Raw genomic sequence first — 23412 nt, forward strand, 5'->3', positions numbered from 1 at the left:
AAAAGAAAATTCCAAAAAAAAAAAAAAGAAGAAAATGTAGTCTAGTATGGTAGTGCAATAAGATTGTAATATATGCAATTTTGGAAAAAAGTTTTAAAATTAACAAAAAGAATCCTATGAGAAAATATTGGTTTAGAAAATATTTGCCGTTTTTTTTTTTTTGACAATCGAAAAGTAATTCAAAATCAGAAACTCAATCATAAGATTTTTTCTAGTTTGTAGATAAATGTTTATCCTTTAGAATCTCTACCAGTTGAGCAGTTTTATTTTTCTTTCTGTACTCATTTTGCAGATTTGTTACTGCAACAGGAAGAGACTACCAACCAGTCAGAGCAACTAGGCAAATCGTGATAAGCATGCTATACAATATGTGGATATTTTTTCTCTTTTTTGGCCATCTCTTTTAGACTTTTTACCACTTAGAGACATAAACAAGTGTCCGCAAAATATATGTACAACAAGTCACGAGTCACAATTTAGTGGTGAGGGAGATTTTGTCCACTCTCCCCCTCAATTATCTCTCGAATCATAGCCGTACAATAATATCACTTTATATTCAGCATACGTGTGCACTTGCATACAACAAGTGATTAGAGAGAGAAGATGAGCTTGGTTTTCGCCATTAATGGACAAAGGTTCGAGCTTGCCCTTTCCTCCGTGGACCCTTCAACAACTTTGTTAGAGTTCCTCCGTTACCAGTCGCCTTTCAAGAGCGTTAAGCTGAGTTGCGGCGAAGGTGAGTGATTACTTGATAACCGTTTTCTTCTTCATTTGTCTGATAAAGTTCTCGTTTGGTTTCAGGAGGATGCGGTGCTTGTGTTGTTCTTCTCTCAAGATACGATCCTGTTCTACAAAATGTGGAAGATTTCACAGTGAGCTCTTGCCTCACGCTCCTCTGCAGCATAAACCATTGCAGCATCACAACATCAGAAGGACTTGGGAACAGCAGAGAGGGTTTCCACACGATTCACAACCGGTTATCGGGTTTCCACGCCTCTCAGTGCGGTTTCTGCACGCCAGGAATGTCTGTTTCTCTCTTCTCTGCTCTCTTAGACTCTTCCTCCTCCGAGTTCACGGTTCTTGAAGCAGAGAAAGCCGTCTCCGGGAACTTATGTCGGTGTACGGGGTACCGTCCCATCGTTGATGCTTGCAAGAGCTTTGCTGCTGATGTCGACATTGAGGATCTTGGATTCAACTCCTTCTGTAAGAATAGTTTACCTCCGTTTGATAGTGAGAAGCGTGTCTGCTCGTTCCCAGAGTTTCTCAAGGATGAGATGAAGTCTATAGACTCGGGAATGCATCGTTGGTGTAGCCCGGGGAGTGTTGAGGAGCTTCAACGATTACTGCAGGGAGCACGTAAGGCTAACAGCGTTGGACTCTCTGTGAAACTGGTTGCTGGTAATACTAGCACAGGATACTATAAGGATGAAAGAGATAGGCATTACGATAAATACGTTGATATAACTCGGATACGGGAGATGAAAGAGATAAGAGAAACCCAGAACGGGGTTGAGATAGGAGCTGTGGTAACAATATCCAAAGTTATTGCTGCTCTAAAAGAGATTCGAGTAGAAAAGATGTTTGGGAAACTGGCTGCTCATATGGAGAAGATCGCTGCCAGGTTTATAAGGAACTTTGGTAGCATTGGGGGAAATCTTGTAATGGCTCAGAGGAAACAGTTTCCTTCTGACATGGCTACAATACTTCTTGCAGCAGGCGCATCTGTTAACATAATGAGCTTGTCGAGAGGACTCGAGAAGGTAACACTTGAACAGTTCCTTCAGGGACCTCCTCTTGAAGACTATTATGATCTGGTTTTGACTATCGAGATACCGTTTTGGCATCATCGATCCTCTGAGTTGCTCTTTGAAACCTACCGAGCTGCACCTCGTCCTAACGGAAGCGCTCTGGCTTACCTGAACGCTGCTTTCTTGGCTCAAGTGAAGGATAGGATGGTGATCAACTGTAGATTGGCTTTCGGGGCTTACGGGACAAAACACGCCATTAGGTGTAAGGAAGTTGAGGAGTTCCTCTCGGGGAAACTAATCACTGACAATGTTCTGTCTGAAGCTATTACCTTACTTGGCAAGTCCGTTGTGCCACAAGAGGGTACAAGCAATCTTGCTTACAGGTCAAGCTTGGCGCCAGGCTTCCTTTTCAACTTCTTTCACTCCTTAATAATAACGGAGAAACCGTCTTCAAATGGTTACTACCACTTGGATCAGCCTAAACCGTTGCCAATGCTGTCATCTTCACAACATGTTCCTATAAACGATGAATATTTTCCGGTAGGCGAACCTGTTACCAAATCTGGAGCTTCCCTTCAAGCTTCTGGTGAGGCTGTTTATGTGGATGACATTCCAGCTCCCGCAAACTGCCTCTACGGTGCTTTCATCTATAGCACAAAGCCATACGCAAAGGTAAAAGGTATCAGTTTCAAGGAAAACTCAGTAGTACCTGATGGAGTTCTTGCAGTCATTTCTTACAAGGATGTTCCTAAAGGTGGACAAAATATTGGTCTCAAGTTTTCATTTGGCACTGAGCCCTTATTTGCAGAGGATTTCACCCTTCATGTAGGCCAATGCATCGCACTCGTGGTAAGAGCATCTTCAATCCCACTCTATTTTTCACTTTAAAATAGAGTTTAGAGTAAAAAATGTTTCAATGATACTCTATTTCTCACTCTATAATAGAGTGAAAAATAGGTTTACTCCAAATATAGAGTAATTTGTTTTTTTTGTTATCACTCTATTTTTTACTCTAAAATAGAGTACCATTGGAGCAAACTCAAACTCTATTATAGAGTTATTCTATTTTAGAGTAAAAAATAGAGTAAGCCATTGGAGATGGTCTAAGTCTTATCTTAATTGTCAATGATTTTGAGTTGTTTTCTTCACTAGCAGTTTTGGTAACACATTAAAACTTTGCAGGTTGCAGATACACAGAGACATGCGGACACCGCAGCTAATCTTGCACTAGTTGAATACGAAACAGAGGATTTGGAACCACCAATCTTATCAGTGGAAGATGCTGTCAAGAAATCGAGCCTGTTCGAGATTTATCCTTTCTTATACCCACAACAAGTTGGAGACACATCAAAAGGAATGTCTGAAGCTGATCATCGAATTATCAGCTCGGAAGTATGTATTGTGATGTAGTCTCTCTCCTTCAGATTTATTTTATTAAAAATAAAAGGGTATTACATGTTCCATCTCTTAATATAACTTTTGATGTGAAAACAGATTAGACTTGGATCGCAATACTTCTTCTACATGGAGACACAAACAGCTCTAGCAGTGCCAGACGAAGACAGCTCCATCGTAGTCTATAGCTCATGTCAGACCCCTCAGTACGTACATTCCTCGGTCGCTGCTTGCCTAGGCATCCCTGAAAACAAGGTCCGTATCATAACCAGACGTGTTGGTGGAGGATTTGGAGGAAAAGCTGTCAAAGCAATGCCGGTAAGTTTTCTTTTTTATTTTATTTTATTTAAATGTCTTCTCTTTTCACTCACGTCAAAGCTATCCATCGTCTCAGGTTGCAACAGCGTGCGCAGTTGCTGCTAATAAACTGCAGCGTCCTGTGAGAACCTATGTAAACCGTAAGACCGATATGATCATGACTGGTGGGAGACATCCCATGAAAATAACCTACAGTGTTGGATTCAAATCCACAGGGAAGATCACTGCTTTGGAGCTAGAGATACTAATCGATGCAGGAGCTACTCTAGGCTTAAGTATGCTGATTCCATCAAATATCATAGGGGCGCTAAAGAAGTACAATTGGGGAGCCTTATCTTTTGATTTCAAACTTTGCAAAACGAATCTTCTAAGCAAAGCAATCATGAGAGCACCGGGGGATGTGCAGGGTACATATATCGCTGAAGCCATTATCGAAAATGTAGCATCTAGCCTCTCCCTGGAGGCTGATACCATAAGAAAGATTAATCTCCATACATATGACAGCTTAGCTCTGTTCTACAAGGACGGTGCTGGTGAACCACATGAGTATACTTTGTCTTCCATGTGGGATAAACTGGGTGTATCTTCCAACTTTGAAGAGCGGGTTTCGATTGTCCGAGAGTTCAACGAGTCCAACATATGGAGAAAACGAGGGATATCTCGAGTACCCATCATTTATCCGGTATCCATGTTTGCAACTCCAGGGAGAGTAAGCGTTCTGAGCGACGGCACGGTCGTTGTTGAGGTTGGTGGGATCGAGCTAGGCCAAGGGCTATGGACGAAGGTGAAGCAAATGGCTGGTTATGCTCTTGGTTTGCTCCAATGCGATGGAACTGAAGAGCTTGTGGACAAGATACGAGTTGTACAATCAGATACGTTGAGCATGGTCCAAGGAAACTTCACGGGAGGTAGCACAACATCCGAGGGAAGTTGCGCAGCTGTTCGTCTCTGCTGTGAAACCTTAGTCAAAAGATTGAAACCTTTAATAGAGAAATCGGGTGGTCCCATCAGTTGGAATAATTTGATTTCTCAGGTTTTTTCTTTTTTTTAAACCTCACTGCTTCCTGATTGAGCTTCTTGATTTTCATTATTGTTATTATAATGTCCAAACGCAGGCCTATGCTCAGTCTGTAAACTTATCAGCAAGTGACTTGTATACTCCAGAAGAAACTCCCACACAGTACCTGAACTATGGTGTTGCAGTTAGCGAGGTAAACTCTTTGTGTCTTCTCTCAAATATCAGAACTGGAACATGTATGTATAAATTGAAGTAACTTTGGTGTATTCAATGATGTTAAATATAGGTTGAGATAGACCTTGTGACCGGACAGACCACGGTTCTACAGACAGATATCTTATATGACTCTGGAAAAAGCCTCAATCCGGCTGTGGATTTAGGACAGGTGAATAATAATAGAGAGCACACAAACACACATTGAGTCTTCTTCACTTACAATTGTGATGGTTTTTTTTATTCGTCTTCAGATTGAAGGAGCTTTTGTGCAAGGACTTGGTTTTTTCATGCTTGAAGAGTACATAACAGATTCAGAAGGACTTCTTCTGACAGACAGCACATGGACATACAAGATCCCCACCGTAGACACCATCCCAAGGCAGTTCAACGTTGAGATACTAAACAGTGGACACCACGAAAAGCGCGTCCTCTCTTCTAAAGGTTAGTATTTTGTACACACAAAGCATTTCAAGATCCTGGAATCAACCTTTTGATCATATTGTTTTCGTGTAAATGCAGCTTCAGGAGAGCCTCCATTACTACTGGCAGCTTCGGTGCACTGCGCTACAAGAGAGGCGGTTAAAGAAGCGCGGAAACAGCTAAGGATGTGGAAAGGTGTGAATGACTCGGAGTTAATGTTTCAGTTGCCCGTTCCAGCTACAATGCCCGTTGTGAAGGAGCTTTGTGGTCTAGATATCGTTGAGAGCTATTTGGAATGGAAATCCTCAGTTAACTAAAGATTATGAGTTAACAAAAAATTATCAGTTTTTATATTTAATAAATATTCTTGTCTTAAATTTGGAGATCGACATCATCTTTTCGCGTGTTTTAAATTATTCATTTTCAATTGCTCAAAACACTGTATAAAATGAAAGCAAGCTTAATGACAAATACAAGATCATCTTCAAAAGTTATAGAAATATGAATGTGAAAAAAAAATTTTAACAGCTGATCTGAAAAAAGGAAGTGAGGGCTGCACAAACTATATATGTAGGAGAACTTGAGAAGATAGCAAACCATTAAGAAACCAATCTTAAAACATTGAATGTTGTGAAGGAGTCAAGTGGCCCAAATATCTTTAAAAGTATTTAAATTGACAACTACGAGTTAAAGATTTTTACAATTGTTCTAATCAATTTATACATTTAAATACATTTTTATCTTAGATTAAAAAAATTAACATCCACCAAACTTTTTTAAACTGTCTACCATGAAAAAAATATAAACTAGTTATAAAAGTTAAAAAAAGACAGTTGGGCACAAGCGTCACGTCTGTAGGCACGAGTTCACACAATAGCTAACCAAAGTCAGCCCAACCAGTCTGTACTAGGAGTAGGAGTAAATGAACCATTTGCCGTCAGGAAATCGTCTTCTTGTGCTCTAAACTGTATATCAAACACAAGGTCTCGCCATCTTTCGTGTTGGCTTGGTTATATCTCTTCAGAAATCTCAGTAGAAACTCCATTCTACAAAACACACAAAAACGAAGAAGATGATTATTCACTTGATTTCCCTCACAAAAGGTCGATCAAGGAGAAACCATAAGTCTTTCAAAAAAGACCTCAAGGGCTCAGCTAAAAACAGAGAAAATCTACCATTACAGCAGGATAAACATCTTGGCAGGAACCATCATCATGTTCTTCTACGTCGACGAGTTGTATCTTGATCACCATCCATCATCCTAGTTCAAAAGTAACTAAACCCAGAAACAAGACAGTTTAAATAGTAAAAAGGATGAATCTGTCGGACCATTTTGAGTTAAAATGGTGACAAATCTTCAATCATGTATGGTCTTGACATCCATTGGTTCAGTGAATGCCCCCACCGTTTCTCTTTAATAAGCGTAGATTTGGGTTTGGATTTTTGTCCATATTAAGTTATATACTATTACTTTTTTTTTGGGTCACAATATACTACTTTTTAAACATAGATTCTTAATACTTTTTGTCAACGTGTCGTACGTGGTGTATGTATCTTTATTTACAGCCATGTATTTATCATTTTTGCTAGTAAGTAGGTGGTCGTAACTCGTAACATGTCAAAGTTAGTTTTCAATATTGGTGTTTAAGCGGCCTGAGAATATAATGAATGTAGCCTTTGCCTTTGTCTTATCTTCTTTGCTGTTTTATGTCTACTAAAAAATAAGAAGCAATGCACTTTAAGAGAGGAAATATATAAGGATTGTATAAAATAAAAGTAAGAGTATGATCACAAAGTTGCATAATATTACATTACATGTCATAAAGTTTGGATATTATTAAATGTCCTACAACTTATAACTGGTCTCATTCACCAATAACAACTGCTTCATCACACTTGACTTAATCTCACCTTGCTCCGCCACGATACGACTCTGTTCTGGGGGAAGAATGGGCCGAATAATACGACCTCGAGCCTGTGGATACAGATTGATTAACTACACTCTGTGAATGTGATCTTGGTTGAACAGTAGTTGTTTCCGTCGCCGAAGGAACATTGCTTCCCCATCCTCTGGTGCAGCAGCAGAAGATATTCCCCATGACTGAGTGATGTAAGACTCAAAAAGTGGTGTCTTTCTGCGATGAAAGCAAAGTTCGGCTTTTATATTAATTGTGTTATGTGGTTGGTGTAAAACATTTATGTAAAGTTTGACTTTGGCGGGACTAATATCAGTCAAAGTCAAAATTTGCTTTTTTTTCTTTGATATTCTAATTTTGTAATGTTTGATTATAGAAAGTATCCCACCAATTATACAACAAAATATTTGCATAAAAATTTTAGATAACGATAAGATCTTAAATCCTGGATTATGATTATATAAAAGATCGTTGATAATTTTCAATGCAAAAGGGTTTGAACTAGAATACAACCAAGATTCAAGAATGAGGAACAAAACATGTAATGTGGTAAAAAAAACAAAGATACAAATAGGCATAGGCGATTTTATCCCAAACCAAAGTTCCGACCTTAATTCGAACCGAAAAACCGAGACTCCATTCAAACCATTATACAAAAATATCTGAATAGGATTTAAGAGCTTAGTACTTTCATGTTCGGGTACCATCCAAACTAAACCAAAAATCTGAACTATGATTCAAAAATATCTGAAATAGTTAAATTTATTAATTTTTATACATTTAGGCAATTTAGATATTTAAGAGTTTTTGGAACCTCAAACCAGACTGCATCAACATTCTTCAATCTCTGAGAGCCAGAGGAGTGTTTGTTTAACAATTTTGGGAAGACTATGTAACTCAATCTCGCCTTTGCCTTTTATCTTCTTCTCAGTATATCTGTTTTTTTAGGAAGACTAGACACCCTTGTAACTCAATCTTCGTCAAAGTGTGCCTTTGTTGCTGCGAGCTAGAACTCTTCGCTTTCTTTTGCAAAAAAAGTGACGTGATCTTTGTGTTCTCCCCCAAAAACATAGGGTTAACTAATATTCAATAAAAGACTGACTTTACAACAAGAACAAACGCAAGTGGGAAAAAAAATTAAACCTTCCGGAGAGGAGTGCATCAAACGTGAATGCGACGAGAAGACGACCCGAGTTAACCGGGTTGGGTTCGAGGCTCAGAGTCTCTTTCAGATTAATGTTATTTTAACATTTTTTGTTAAATAAAGTGTTATTTAGAAATTTTAATTAAATTATAAGATTTTAAAATTAAATTTTATTTATCTCAAATACTATTGATCAATCATGTATAATTAATACGAATATAAATATATTTCAATCATTTTTTTTAATCTATGTGGAAAATGTCAAAGTAGTAATCGGTAAGAAGCGAGTAGTTTATAGTTTTCAATCCAATTTAGAATCTCCTACTGATCTGTTGTCTGAAACGGTGGTGTAGCCACCTGAGTGCTTGATGGCTGGTGATGAGAATGAATTCTCCTCCATTCCATAAACACTGTAATAACCGATGTGCCAGACATGGTGAGTCCAAATCCAACCATAGTGGCTACGACGATGCAGGAAACCGGCTGCTTAACCTGAATACATGTTAAACCGGATGCTTAACGTCTGTTTAATCCCCTAGACTATATTTGCAAAGTGATTTTGCCACATGTCCTCTCTATAATCATTTTTACAATAACAATGATGACATGGCTAACAAGATTGATGACATGGCTTATAGTTAATATGACATAGACAATCACATTTATTACTGACATATATTTTTGGTAAACTTTATAAAATATGGCAATAACTAATACATTACATTTAATGTTGATTTATATTTTTGGTAAACTTCTTAAAATATGGTAATAATTCATAAATCATCACTAAAATAAATATATTGAAATAAATCATCTTAGTCAAAATATTGAAACCTTTAATAGAGAAATCGGGTGGTCCCATCAGTTGGAATAATTTGATTTCACAGGTTTATTTTTTTTTTTAAAACCTCACTGCTTCCTGATTGAGCTTCTTGATTTTCATTATTGTTATTATAATGTCCAAACGCAGGCCTAAGCTCAGTCTGTAAACTTATCAGCAAGTGACTTGTATACTCTAGAAGAAACTCCCACACAGTACCTGAACTATGGTGTTGCAGTTAGCGAGGTAAGCTCTTTGTGTCTTCTCTCAAATATCAGAACTGGAACATGTATGTATAAATTGAAGTAACTTTGGTGTAGTCAATGATGTTAAATATAGGTTGAGGTAGACCTTGTGACCGGACAGACCACGGTTCTACAGACAGATATCTTATATGACTCTGGAAAAAGCCTCAATCCGGCTGTGGATTTAGGACAGGTGAATAATAATAGAGAGCACACAAACACACATTGAGTCTTCTTCACTTACAATTGTGATGGTTTTTTTTATTCGTCTTCAGATTGAAGGAGCTTTTGTGCAAGGACTTGGTTTTTTCATGCTTGAAGAGTACATAAAAGATTCAGAAGGACTTCTTCTGACAGACAGCACATGGACATACAAGATCCCCACCGTAGACACCATCCCAAGGCAGTTCAACGTTGAGATACTAAACAGTGGACGCCACGAAAAGCGCGTCCTCCCTTGTAAAGGTTAGTATTTTGTACACACAAAGCATTTTAATATCCTGGAATCAACCTTTTGATCATATTGTTTCGTGTAAATGCAGCTTCAGGAGAGCCTCCGTTACTACTGGCAGCTTCGGTGCACTGCGCTACAAGAGAGGCGGTTAAAGAAGCGCGGAAACAGCTAAGGATGTGGAAAGGTGTGAATGACTCGGAGTTAATGTTTCAGTTGCCCGTTCCAGCTACAATGCCCGTTGTGAAGGAGCTTTGTGGTCTAGATATCGTTGAGAGCTATTTGGAATGGAAATCCTCAGTTAACTAAAGATTATGAGTTAACAAAAAATTATCAGTTTTTATATTTAATATATATTCTTGTCTTAAATTTGGAGATCGACATCATCTTTTCGCGTGTTTTAAATTATTTATTTTCAATTGCTCAAAACACTGTATCAAATGAAAGCAAGCTTAATGACAAATACAAGATCATCTTCAAAAGTTATAGAAATATGAATGTGAAAAAAAAATTTAAACAGCTGATCTGGAAAAAGGAAGTGAGGGCTGCACAAACTATATATGTAGGAGAACTTGAGAAGATAGCAAACCATTAAGAAACCAATCTTAAAACATTGAATGTTGTGAAGGAGTCAAGTGGCCCAAATATCTTTAAAAGTATTTAAATTGACAACTACGAGTTAAAGATTTTTACAATTGTTCTAATCAATTTATACATTTAAATACATTTTTATCTTAGATTAAAAAAATTAACATCCACCAAACTTTTTTAAACTGTCTACCATGAAAAAAATATAAACTAGTTATAAAAGTTAAAAAAAAGACAGTTGGGCACAAGCGTCACGTCTGTAGGCACGAGTTCACACAATAGCTAACCAAAGTAAGCCCAACCAGTCTGTACTAGGAGTAGGAGTAAATGAACCATTTGCCGTCAGGAAATCGTTTTCTTGTGCTCTAAACTGTATATCAAACACAAGGTCTCGCCATCTTTCGTGTTGGCTTGGTTATATCTCTTCAGAAATCTCAGTAGAAACTCCATTCTACAAAACACACAAAAATGAAGAAGATGATTATTCACTTGATTTCCCTCACAAAAGGTCGATCAAGGAGAAACCATAAGTCTTTAAAAAAAGACCTCAAGGGCTCAGCTAAAAACAGAGAAAATCTACCATTACAGCAGGATAAACATCTTGGCAGGAACCATCATCATGTTCTTCTACTCGGCGACGAGTTGTATCTTGATCACCATCCATCATCCTAGTTCAAAAGTAACTAAACCCAGAAACAAGACAGTTTAAATAGTAAAAAGGATGAATCTGTCGGACCATTTTGAGTTAAAATGGTGACAAATCTTCAATCATGTATGGTCTTGACATCTATTGGTTCAGTGAATGCCCCCACCGTTTCTCTTTAATAAGCGTAGATTTGGGTTTGGATTTTTGTCCATATTAAGTTATATACTATTACTTTTTTTTGGGGTCACAATATACTACTTTTTAAACATAGATTCTTAATACTTTTTGTCAACGTGTCGTACGTGGTGTATGTATCTTTATTTACAGCCATGTATTTATCATTTTTGCTAGTAAGTAGGTGGTCGTAACTCGTAACATGTCAAAGTTAGTTTTCAATATTGGTGTTTGAGCGGCCTGAGAATATAATGAATGTAGCCTTTGCCTTTGTCTTATCTTCTTCGCTGTTTTATGTCTACTAAAAAATAAGAAGCAATGCACTTTAAGAGAGGACATATATAAGGATTGTATAAAATAAAAGTAAGAGTATGATCACAAAGTTGCATAATATTACATTACATGTCATAAAGTTTGGATATTATTAAATGTCCTACAACTTATAACTGGTCTCATTCACCAATAACAACTGCTTCATCACACTTGACTTAATCTCACCTTGCTCCGCCACGATACGACTCTGTTCTGGGGGAAGAATGGGCCGAATAATACGACCTCGAGCCTGTGGATACAGATTGATTAACTACACTCTGTGAATGTGATCTTGGTTGAACAGTAGTTGTTTCCGTCGCCGAAGGAACATTGCTTCCCCATCCTCTGGTGCAGCAGCAGAAGATATTCCCCATGACTGAGTGATGTAAGACTCAAAAAGTGGTGTCTTTCTGCGATGAAAGCAAAGTTCGGCTTTTATATTAATTGTGTTATGTGGTTGGTGGAAAACATTTGTGTAAAGTTTGACTTTGGCGGGACTAGTATCAGTCAAAGTCAAAATTTGCTTTTTTTCTTTGATATTCTAATTTTGTAATATTTGATTATAGAAAGTATCCCACCAATTATACAACAAAATATTTGCATAAAAATTTTAGATAACGATAAGATCTTAAATCCTGGATTATGATTATATAAAAGATCGTTGATAATTTTCAATGCAAAAGGGTTTGAACTAGAATACAACCAAGATTCAAGAATGAGGAACAAAACATGTAAAGTGGTAAAAAAAACAAAGATACAAATAGGCATAGGCGATTTTATCCCAAACCAAAGTTCCGACCTTAATCCGAACCGAAAAACCGAGACTCCATTCAAACCATTATACAAAAATATCTGAATATGATTTAAGAGCTTAGTACTTTCATGTTCGGGTACCATCCAAACTAAACCAAAAATCTGAACTATGATTCAAAAATATCTGAAATTGTTAAATTTATTAATTTTTATACATTTAGGCAATTTAGATATTTAAGAGTTTTTGGAACCTCAAACCAGACTGCATCACATACTTCAATCTCTGAGAACCAGAGGAGTGTTTGTTTAACAATTTTGGGAAGACTATGTAACTCAATCTCGCCTTTGCCTTTTATCTTCTTCTCAGTATATCTGTTTTTTTAGGAAGACTAGACACCCTTGTAACTCAATCTTCGTCAAAGTGTGCCTTTGTTGCTGCGAGCTAGAACTCTTCGCTTTCTTTTGCAAAAAAAGTGACGTGATCTTTGTGTTCTCCCCCCAAAACATAGGGTTAACTAATATTCAATAAAAGACTGACTTTACAACAAGAACAAACGCAAGTGGGAAAACAAATTAAACCTTCCGGAGAGGAGTGCATCAAACGTGAATGCGACGAGAAGACGACCCGAGTTAACCGGGTTGGGTTCGAGGCTCAGAGTCTCTTTCAGATTAATGTTATTTTAACATTTTTTGTTAAATAAAGTGTTATTTAGAAATTTTAATTAAATTATAAGATTTTAAAATTAAATTTTATTTATCTCAAATACTATTGATCAATCATGTATAATTAATACGAATATAAATATATTTCAATCATTTTTTTTAATCTATGTGGAAAATGTCAAAGTAGTAATCGGTAAGAAGCGAGTAGTTTATAGTTTTCAATCCAATTTAGAATCTCCTACTGATCTGTTGTCTGAAACGGTGGTGTAGCCACCTGAGTGCTTGATGGCTGGTGATGAGAATGAATTCTCCTCCATTCCATAAACACTGTAATAACCGATGTGCCAGACATGGTGAGTCCAAATCCAACCATAGTGGCTACGACGATGCAGGAAACCGGCTGCTTAACCTGCATACATGTTAAACCGGATGCTTAACGTCTGTTTAATCCCCTAGACTATATTTGCAAAGTGATTTTGCCACATGTCCTCTCTATAATCATTTTTACAAAAACAATGATGACATGACTAACAAGATTGATGACATGGCTTATAGTTAATATGACATAGACAATCACATTTATTACTGACATATATTTTTGGGAAACTTTATAAAATATGGCAATAACTAATACATTACATTTAATGTTGATTTATATTTTTGGTAAACTTCTTAAAATATGGTAATAATTCATAAATCATCACTAAAATAAATATATTGAAATAAATCATCTTAGTCAAAATATTGAAACCTTTAATAGAGAAATCGGGTGGTCCCATCAGTTGGAATAATTTGATTTCTCAGGTTTATTTTTTTTTAAAACCTCACTGCTTCCTGATTGAGCTTCTTGATTTTCATTATTGTTATTATAATGTCCAAACGCAGGCCTAAGCTCAGTCTGTAAACTTATCAGCAAGTGACTTGTATACTCCAGAAGAAACTCCCACACAGTACCTGAACTATGGTGTTGCAGTTAGCGAGGTAAGCTCTTTGTGTCTTCTCTCAAATATCAGAACTGGAATATGTATGTATAAATTGAAGTAACTTTGGTGTATTCAATGATGTTAAATATAGGTTGAGGTGGACCTTGTGACCGGACAGACCACGGTTCTACAGACAGATATCTTATATGACTCTGGAAAAAGCCTCAATCCGGCTGTGGATTTAGGACAGGTGAATAATAATAGAGAGCACACAAACACACATTGAGTCTTCTTCACTTACAATTGTGATGGTTTTTTTTTATTCGGTCTTCAGATTGAAGGAGCTTTTGTGCAAGGACTTGGTTTTTTCACGCTTGAAGAGTAGATAACAGATTCAGAAGGACTTCTTCTGACAGACAGCACATGGACATACAAGATCACCACCGTAGACACCATCCCAAGGCAGTTTAACATTGAGATACTAAACAGTGGACGCCACGAAAAGCGCGTTCTCACTTCTAAAGGTTAGTATTTTGTACACACAAAGCATTTCAAGATCCTGGAATCAACCTTTTGATCATATTGTTTTCGTGTAAATGCAGCTTCAGGAGAGCCTCCGTTACTACTGGCAGCTTTGGTGCACTGCGCTACAAGAGAGGCGGTTAAAGAAGCGCTGAAACAGCTAAGGATGTGGAAAGGTGTGAATGACTCGGAGTTAATGTTTCAGTTGCCCGTTCCAGCTACAATGCCCGTTGTGAAGGAACTTTGTGGTCTAGATATCGTTGAGAGCTATTTGGAATGGAAATCCTCAGTTAACTAAAGATTATGAGTTAACAAAAAATTATCAGTTTTTATATTTAATATATATTCTTGTCTTAAATTTGGAGATCGACATCATCTTTTCGCGTGTTTTAAATTATTCATTTTCAATTGCTCAAAACACTGTATAAAATGAAAGCAAGCTTAATGACAAATACAAGATCATCTTCAAAAGTTATAGAAATATGAATGTGAAAAAAAAATTTAACCAGCTGATCTGGAAAAAGGAAGTGAGGGCTGCACAAACTATATATGTAGGAGAACTTAAGAAGATAGCAAACCATTAAGAAACCAATCTTAAAACATTGAATGTTGTGAAGGAGTCAAGTGGCCCAAATATCCTTAAAAGTATTTAAATTGACAACTACGAATTAAAGATTTTAACAATTGTTCTAATCAATTTATACATTTAAATACATTTTTATCTTAGATTAAAAAACTTAACATCCACCAAACTTTTTTAAATTGTCTACCATAAAAAAAATATAAACTAGTTATAAAAGTTAAAAAAAGACAGTTGGGCACAAGCGTCACGTCTGTAGGCACGAGTTCACACAATAGCTAACCAAAGTACGCCCAACCAGTTTGTACCTTGACTGAATCTATAGTAAGAGCATCCATGGACGACTAGCACCACATACTTGAAACGGGTCCATCCTAAAGGAACAAGCCTCGTCGCTATAGTCTCTTCAATCACTGAATCCATGCTATTGATGACGATGACAAAGTTAATGCGACAGAACACCGGAGACACAATACTATCAAAAAGACAAGATAGAAACATAAGTCATTTAACAAATGAAGATAAGATCGCAAAAAAACAAAACGCAGACCACAATCGACCCTTACATTGCTTCACCAAACTCGAAGGAAGAATTAACAAGTTACATCAGAGGTGACTTCAACATGTACCGCACACCAAAAAGAAGATTTATAGATATGGTCAAGCACAACAATTAAACCACCGCGTCGTAGAAGAGATCAGACCACATAACACAATCTTCAAAAATATTGAATGACCCTTCAAGACCTCTAAAGCCAAATAAACTACACTACCGACTCTCTCCCAGTGCTGATGAGACTCGCCAGAGAAGGAGAATCAACTTTTTCCTTTAACTGCTGCTAGTGGTTTTTTTTCTGTTTTGGAGATATTTTTTCAAATGGTTTATCGCAAAAGTTTTTCTTCAGATTTCCCTTTGGTATATCTGTTTTTTAACCTTTATAACTAATTTATATTTTTTATGGTGGACAATTTGAAATTTTTTTGTAGATATTAATCTTCTAATCTAAGATAAAAATGTATTTAAATGTATAAATTGATTAAAAAAAGCTGTGAAAATCTTTAACTTGTAGTTGTCAATTCAAATAGTTTTTAGGATATTTGGGTCACTTGACTCATTCACAACATCCAATGTTTTAAGATTGGTTTTTTGATGGTTTGCTATCTTCTTCTGTTCTCCTACATATGTAGTTTGTGCAGCCCTCATTTCCTTTTTCCAGATCAACTGCTTAATTTTTTTTTCACATTCATCTTTGTATAAATTTTGAAGATGATCTTGTATTTGTTATTAAGCCTGATTTCATTTTATAATTTTTTTTAGGCAATTGAAAATGAATAATTTAAAACACGGGAAAAGATGATGTTATTCTCCAAATTTAATACAAGAATAGATATTAAATATAAAAACTGATAATTTTTTTGTTAAAGATGATAATTTATAAACTGGTAAAAAAAATATAAACTAGTTACAAAGGTTAAAAACAGATATAACAAAAGAAATCTGAACCAAAACTTTTAGATAAACCATTTGAAAAAACCTCTCAAAAAAAAAAAAAAAAATAGCGGCAGTTAAAGGAAAAAGTTGATCGGTTCTCCTTCTCCGGTGAGTCTCGTCGGCACTGGGAGAGAGTCGGTATTGTAGTTTATTTGGCTTTAGAGGTGTTGAAGGGTCATTCGATGTTTTTGAAGATTGTGCGGTGTGGTCTGATCTCTTTGATGCGGTGGTTTGATTGTTGTGCTTGACCATATCTATAAATCTTCTTTTTGGTGTGTGGTACATGTTGAAGTCACCTCTGATGTAACTTGTTAATTCTTCCTTCGAGTTTGGTAAAGCAATATAAGAGTCGATTGTAGTCTACGATTTGGTATTTCACGATCTCATCTTCCTTGATCCCACCTTGTCGAATGACTTATGTTTCTATCTTGTCCTTTTGATAGTATTATGTCTCTGGTGTTCTGTCACTTCAACTTTGTCATCGTCAACGATAGCCTGGGTTCAGTGATTGAAGAGGTTATAGCAACGAGGCTTGTTCCTTCAGGATGGATCCGTTTCAAGTATGTAGTGCTAGTCGTCTCCATAAAGTTTGATGCTCTTACTATGGATTCGGTCAATACGGGTTGATTTGGGCTTGCTTTGGTTAGCTCTTGTGTGAAGTCGTGCGTACAGACGTTATGCTTGCGCCCAGCTTCTTTGGTTTATTTAGATGGTGCCTTTAAGGCTTTTGGCTTCAATGGCAGTTATGGTATTGCTACTTGTTTGAAGTGTGATGCTTTGTGAAAGATCTTGTTGTTTAAAGATATCGTTTGGTTTTTGTTGTATTGTCTCCAAAATAATCGGCATGTGGCTTCCGTTCCTATCCGATAAAGTTTTTCCTTAAGGCTCTCCATAGTCATAGTTTAGTGATTAATCGATCCTAGTACAAGATGTGATGATTGTGTAAAGAACTCATGTGTCATTTGTTTTGTTGTTGACAAAAAAAAAAGCCAACAAAAGAAAATCTGAGCAAAACATGGTATAGATATCAGTAAAAGTTATTTGAAATGAAAATCACGAATTAATTCAAATTTACGAAATAACAAAAAGATTTTGCCGATTTTGATATTGACAATGATTTTTAAATTTGGAGAATAATTTCTTACTATTTCGCTGTTTTCAATAACCTAACTATGATTGGTTGATTAAGAAAAAATAATCAATTTTAAAAATGAAATCATGACCGATAACAAAAAAAAATAAAAAATAAATCCCCAGATTTGAAATTAAACAAAAAAAAAATACAGATAAAACAAAGAAAAATCTGATGTGTTGACATGGGGAAAGGAAAGGAGGACTGACTAAACAAATTGTGTTGGTGAGGAGAACAAAAGATAATGCTGACCCCAAAACTTGATACAAATACTAGACGCCTATGGAAACTAAGCTAACCTGTGATCCCCAACAAAGACCATCAAGCATAACTGATTTCGAGCTAGATCGTCGCTGACCAGATCTATTGACACTACCAACGACCATAGTCCCCTTGAAACTCGTCATAGTGGTGGGCCGAACCATACCTTGAGGGTGCAGGTGCATATCTTTGATTATGCTGATGATGACGGGAAGAAGAATAATTTGGCTGCCACCTTGAAGGTGGATGACTCGAGACACGCCCACTAGACTCGAATGATGAGTTTCTACCATATGGTGTGGTCGGAAAATTCCCACCGGAATGGAATGTTGGTGACCTTTGCTTATGGTGGTTATGACCCGATGGTGTAACAGGAGACCTCAGTCTCCTCATCTTTCCTCTTTGGAAAGAATCTTCCTCAGGATCCTCTGTGATCCAACCTCCTCTCTGTTTTGATTTCTGTGGTGAAGAATGGGCCTGTTCTCCTTTATGTGTTTTCTTCTTACTCTTCAACTTCCCGTTAGAATCATGGGGAGTAGAATAATGTTGCGAGTTTTCTTTACTCTTCTTCTTCTTCTTCCCATTGGATTCATGGGGAGTAGAATCGTGTTCTGAGTTTTCTTTACACCTCTTCTTCTTCTTAGTCTTCTTCCCACTGGATTCATAGGGAGTAGAACTGTATTCCAGAGTTTCTTTGAATTTCTTGTGAGATTTGCTCGATGGTGTAGATGTCTCACGGTTCCTCTTAGAAACCTACATGCAGAAGAAAAAAAGGGAGCGCTGAGTCACATAACATGAGAGAGAGAGGGAAAAAGAGAAGAATAGTCAAAAGCAGAGAGTGAAATAGAGCGTCTACCTGGAAGGAATTCGGACATTCACGAGCAAAATGTCCTGCTCCATTACATCTGTAGCACAAACTCGGCGAGTCTCTTCCATGTGAAGTGCTTATGCTCGACGAGTTCGGGCACTCACGTGAGAAATGCCCTTCTTCCCCACACCTAAAGCATGAGCTGGCAGAATCTTTTTCTGCGCTTTCCTCATGGTATCTACCACATGCCTATAAAGAAAATTATTATATTCAGATAATGAACTCAGCAGCGATACTATGAGAATAGATCAATTCAGTTTAGAGTCCGCGGACGATTCAAAATAAGAATCTCAACAACTTACCAATCCAATGTGACCCAGTTGACCACATCTGTAGCATGACACAGCCCATGACGGTGAGTTGCCAGGTTCAACACAGCACAGATGGCCAAAGCTTTTACAGACATAGCACTGTATATCCTGGTCAAAAGTAAATACAGTAGCATCATTTGTCTGAACTACAATCTAGGCCAATTATACACCAAAGCAATCAGAAAACAACACAAGGCGTGAAAAAGCAAGATTATTAAAAACAAAGATACCTTCAAATCATCTCTCGAGTACTCATACTTGCACAATATCATGTCATGTCCAAAGTCTCCACATCTTAGGCAAACAGCTGATTTAGATCCGCTTTTGTACTTATCTGGACAATCTTTCGCTCGGTGGCCACCTTTTTTGCAAATATAACAATCGTGTCCCTTTGTACACTGCTTTGCACCGTGTTCCAAACTGCCGCAAATAAAGCAAGGCTTCTTACGCTTTATTGGAGTTGGACAATTAATAGTAACGTGACCAGGCTCCCCACAACTATAGCAAGTCTCCCAACCAGCATCAGGAGGGTCAAAATACCTCGCTCCACGCTGATAATTACAAGACATCCAACAATTGTCATCACAAAGAGAGATCCTGTTCCCCGAAAATTTTAAAACAAAAAGATGATTTAAACTCACAAGAAGCTTTTTCAAAACCATATTGCTAGATGTTGGCTCAGCAGATTTCTCATCTTCCCCTTTTGGTATATTTTCATCTTGGTCTTTCAAGACAATGGGCTGTTACAATACAGAGAAAAAAAGGGAGAAGCATTAAACACCAGAATCAAACTTTACAATTGATACAGAAGAGAATCCGTTCATACTGACAATTTCGTGGGCATCTTCTAGAATGGTTCTCTTCGTCTTCTTCTTATGACTCTTTGAATCTCGTCCATTCACCATCATCAAAGTACTTACTACACCAGAACCGCCTAGATCCGACAAACTTGTGTCTTTTGAATCATCTAACTCACGCCTCGATAACGCTTTCTCCAATATCTTTAAGCTAAGATCTTCGTTAGCTTCGTCTTCGTCTTCATCCGAGCCATCTCTAATGGCTACTGGATCTTCCTTGTCCTCGTTTTCATCACTGCGCCTCGGCATGGTTTCGATTTTGGTTCAGAAACGGGATTCTCTGTGTTAACTGGTGTTACGGCGGTGGCCGAAGACTTGTGTAGGGTTTGTATTTATTGGTTTTACGTTTTTACCCTTTAATAAGGTGCACCTATACATAAAAAAAAATTATTATACTAGGGGCATCTAATATTGTTTTATTGTTGTTGATTATTACTAGGTGGACCGTCCGCACGCATATACGGACAATTAACATTAATATTAAATTGATAATCACATATTTATATAATATTTATGTTACATGTATGTAGTTAATATGAAAGATTCGATGTTACATATTAATATTTATATTATGTTCATATCCTCATCATAATTCAAATATATCTCACGGAATATATCTCACGGAGGAATTTGTTCAAAGCAGCGCCTCCTTCAAACTTAGCATCCTTTTATTCTTCTACCCTTCAGCTTCAAGCTTGTTATAGTCCTTTACTTTCTTGGAAGAACGATAAGCCGGTCTCATTGAAACCTCTGTACTATTACACAAACAAATAATATAAATTTTAAAACATCAAGAGTCTGTGATTCAAACTTCTCATTATATGAAACTAAGTAAAAAGAAAAAAGAAAGTAGAAAACATGTTTATGAAATTTGGGTCTGACTATTGGTTGTTTGCCATATTCAAGAGAGGCTCATGTGATTATCTATACTTTTAAAAGATTTTTCTTAATTTTGATTGATATTACTTCATATCTGCACTTCACTACTGCTATATAAATACACACCGCAAGAAAAAAAAAAGGTCAATACAATGTGTACAACTCAGAACATGGCATTGTTTGAGTTTAAAAGGACTGCTTGGTACTATCTAATAAAACGTATCATTTATATCTGATAAAGCGTATCCTTTAAATATGTAACTCTTTAAACTGCTTATAGGTTAAGCATGATTATTATGTTAGTTCAAAAAGTTAGAGTTCAAAAGATTTAAAAAGACTCTTTGGTACTATCTAATAAAATGTATCCTTTAGATGTCAATTATCCAATTACATTTATAAACCAATTACCTTTGCTAACAATTTTGGTTTGAGATGATACGCTTTCTCTCTTGGAGCATCAGTCACAATACTCAGATGCAATATCACTAACATAATTGACACAATTTACATAGAAGTGTTTATCATGGAGGTGTGTTCTGAGAATGCATTATTCTTCAAACGATCACATTTAACACTAATCTTAAAACATCAGAAAAATATAATTGAGAAAAAACAAATATTTCACGCATAACCCCAGTAAAAAAATCAGCCATGAAATATAAAAGAGAGATTTGAATTACCTGAGATTTATTATCATTGGTTTCAATGTAACAGCATATATGATTTACGGTTTCCTTCTCTAAGCTTTAAGTAAAAAAAAAGGTAATTCTAACAAAAATATTTAAAGATGTAAACAATCCCCAAAAGATAACAAATTATATAATTGATAGGACAACGTCAATGAGTTTCAAAGTTTTTAAAAAGCTTTGAGATTACCTTTGGGTCTCAGATGTACCGAAGAGGATCACGCACAATAAATAAATTGTACTTGATTAGCATACACATCTTATATTATATTCTTGATAAGTGATTTAACTTTATAAAAAAAGAATTACCTTTTTCGAAAGGGATGATCAGTTCCTGGATAAACATAGTCGTCTCTTTTTGTTAGTTGAATCACTACTAATGCAAAAATATAGATAGAGATACAACATGGAGAGGAAGAGAACAAAAATAAATGGAGAAGAAGAATCCTCCATAAAATTACCAGTAATGGTGTTCATGTCTATGAGTTACTTATTGATTATCATATACCTGCGCAAGATCACATTTTTGTTTATTATTTTATATAATTTATAAATATATAAAAAATTGATCACATTATTACTCTTTCATAGTTTCAATAATTAGTTACGTTAAATAATTATTTCTAATATTATGTAGATTATTTGGAAAGTGGTAATTGAATTACCCTTTCCTTTTAGATATAGTTATAATAAATAAAATTAAAAATCATCGGTCAATCAAATTATAACAATTTGAAGAGTTCATTTATGATCAACAAGTAATAAAAATCACTTATGTGACTTCTCAATCAATATATAGTTGGATTTATATTTTTATAAATAATTTATAACATTATATAAATAATTTTAAAATTCTGATAAAAATTTATTCTGTAAACAATGATAAATAATTTAAAAATCATATTAATAAACATGTTTGGATTTTGTAATATTTAAAATAGTTATTATATAATTATATTCGAATACAATTCATCAAGTAGAGTATAAAAATATTATAATTATATTATATAAAAATTCGTTAATTATATTTTATAGTTTATAAATATTAAAAATAATAAATAAAAAATTATTAATCTTTCTATAATTTTGAGAATTAGTTGCCATAAATTGTTATTTGTAATATTCCTTAGATTATATGGAAAGTGATGTTTAATGTTTTTAGACTTACCTTAAATTTTTAAATCTAATTTAAATAAATAAAAATTAAAAAACAATCGACCAATCAAATTATAACAATATTTTTGAAACTTCACCTATGAGCGACACGTCACCAGACCTCACTAAAGTGACTTCTCTTTTAATATATAGGGGGATTTTTGGTAGATGATATAGTTAACTAATTATGTGATTGTCTTTATGATGTTAGGAGTTTTCAAGGCTCCTAAGACAAATGTTGTAGTATAAATGATTGTCGAACCAGTTCTGAGAGATATCAAAGCACCGAGAATGCAAGTAATCACTTAATCTAAGTGCAACCAATGATTTAGATGGGTTTTTAAACTATGACTAATTAAAAGAAATAACTAAATGATACTTTCTTAACTATTGGAAAAGAGAACTCATTGATATAGGGATTAGACCTCGGGTGATCAAGTTTCGAACTAAAGATGGCAAACTATTAACCTTAAACTTGGACACAATCCTAAACAAACTCTATGTCTAGATGAATGTTCATTTACTAACACAATTCAAACATCAAATGTCTTTGGCTGAATAATATGAAAGCAATCATAACTAGCAAGTCCAATGGCTATCTTAGCACCTCTAACAACAAATGTCTTTAGCAAAATATGCTAAAAGCTAAGAAGAGTTGTCTCGGGCATTTCCTCGAACACCTTTCGGGTGGGAAATGCCTAAGGATCAACTACTGAGTGGCCAACTCAGAAGATGCATTATGTTCACTCTACTAGCAAGGAAATATGAATGATCTACACTTAAACATCCTAGTTCTAACCTAATCACCCTTAATCTCCCTAACCCATGAATTCAAAAGGTGATTACTCACTAATCTCCATGATTCCTCTTAAAGCCATGTTGGATTTTAGATTAATCATGTAGAGAAACATAGAAAATA

At 35.8% G+C, this 23412-nt stretch overlaps 2 protein-coding genes and 2 long non-coding RNA genes across 4 annotated transcripts; 2 read left to right on the top strand and 2 right to left on the bottom strand.

The window, feature by feature from the left end:
- Positions 1 to 486: 486 nt before the first annotated feature.
- On the top strand, positions 487 to 5552 carry LOC106347703 (indole-3-acetaldehyde oxidase-like). The gene is made up of 9 exons (XM_013787293.3): positions 487 to 736; positions 802 to 2597; positions 2931 to 3140; positions 3243 to 3461; positions 3538 to 4494; positions 4577 to 4672; positions 4766 to 4864; positions 4947 to 5136; positions 5215 to 5552. Exons 1-9 carry the CDS (start codon positions 604 to 606, stop codon positions 5430 to 5432), a joined length of 3918 nt encoding a protein of 1305 aa, XP_013642747.2. The 5' UTR covers positions 487 to 603; the 3' UTR covers positions 5433 to 5552.
- Positions 5553 to 5800: 248 nt separating this feature from the next.
- LOC125575749 lies at positions 5801 to 9237 on the bottom strand. Its single transcript, XR_007314323.1, has 2 exons — positions 6291 to 9237; positions 5801 to 6161 (listed from the first exon to the last, which is right to left on the bottom strand). It is a non-coding gene; the product is annotated as an uncharacterized LOC125575749 (long non-coding RNA).
- Positions 9238 to 12420: 3183 nt separating this feature from the next.
- Positions 12421 to 14729, top strand: LOC125575750. The gene is made up of 2 exons (XR_007314324.1): positions 12421 to 14000; positions 14085 to 14729. It is a non-coding gene; the product is annotated as an uncharacterized LOC125575750 (long non-coding RNA).
- Positions 14730 to 17583: 2854 nt separating this feature from the next.
- Positions 17584 to 20103, bottom strand: LOC106347704 (protein AIR1-like). The gene is made up of 6 exons (XM_013787294.3): positions 19747 to 20103; positions 19558 to 19656; positions 19147 to 19467; positions 18908 to 19024; positions 18594 to 18794; positions 17584 to 18490 (listed from the first exon to the last, which is right to left on the bottom strand). The coding sequence occupies exons 1-6, from the start codon at positions 20020 to 20022 to the stop codon at positions 17849 to 17851; spliced, it is 1656 nt and encodes a 551-aa protein (XP_013642748.2). The 5' UTR covers positions 20023 to 20103; the 3' UTR covers positions 17584 to 17848.
- Positions 20104 to 23412: the final 3309 nt, after the last annotated feature.

This window comes from Brassica napus, chromosome A6, assembly GCF_020379485.1.
Source record: "Brassica napus cultivar Da-Ae chromosome A6, Da-Ae, whole genome shotgun sequence".
NCBI classification, from domain to species: Eukaryota; Viridiplantae; Streptophyta; class Magnoliopsida; order Brassicales; family Brassicaceae; genus Brassica; species Brassica napus.

Coding starts and splice junctions, on each gene's coding strand:
- LOC106347703 (XM_013787293.3), top strand. CDS start 604: ATGAGCTTGGTTTTCGCCATTAATGGACAAAGGTTCGAGCTTGCCCTT. Junction 737..801: donor TAAGCTGAGTTGCGGCGAAG/GTGAGTGATTAC, acceptor GTTTGGTTTCAG/GAGGATGCGGTGCTTGTGTT. Junction 4,673..4,765: donor ATGGTGTTGCAGTTAGCGAG/GTAAACTCTTTG, acceptor TGTTAAATATAG/GTTGAGATAGACCTTGTGAC.
- LOC106347704 (XM_013787294.3), bottom strand. CDS start 20,022: ATGCCGAGGCGCAGTGATGAAAACGAGGACAAGGAAGATCCAGTAGCC. Junction 19,468..19,557: donor TGGTTTTGAAAAAGCTTCTT/GTGAGTTTAAAT, acceptor TGTAATTATCAG/CGTGGAGCGAGGTATTTTGA. Junction 19,025..19,146: donor ACTCGAGAGATGATTTGAAG/GTATCTTTGTTT, acceptor ACTTTTGACCAG/GATATACAGTGCTATGTCTG.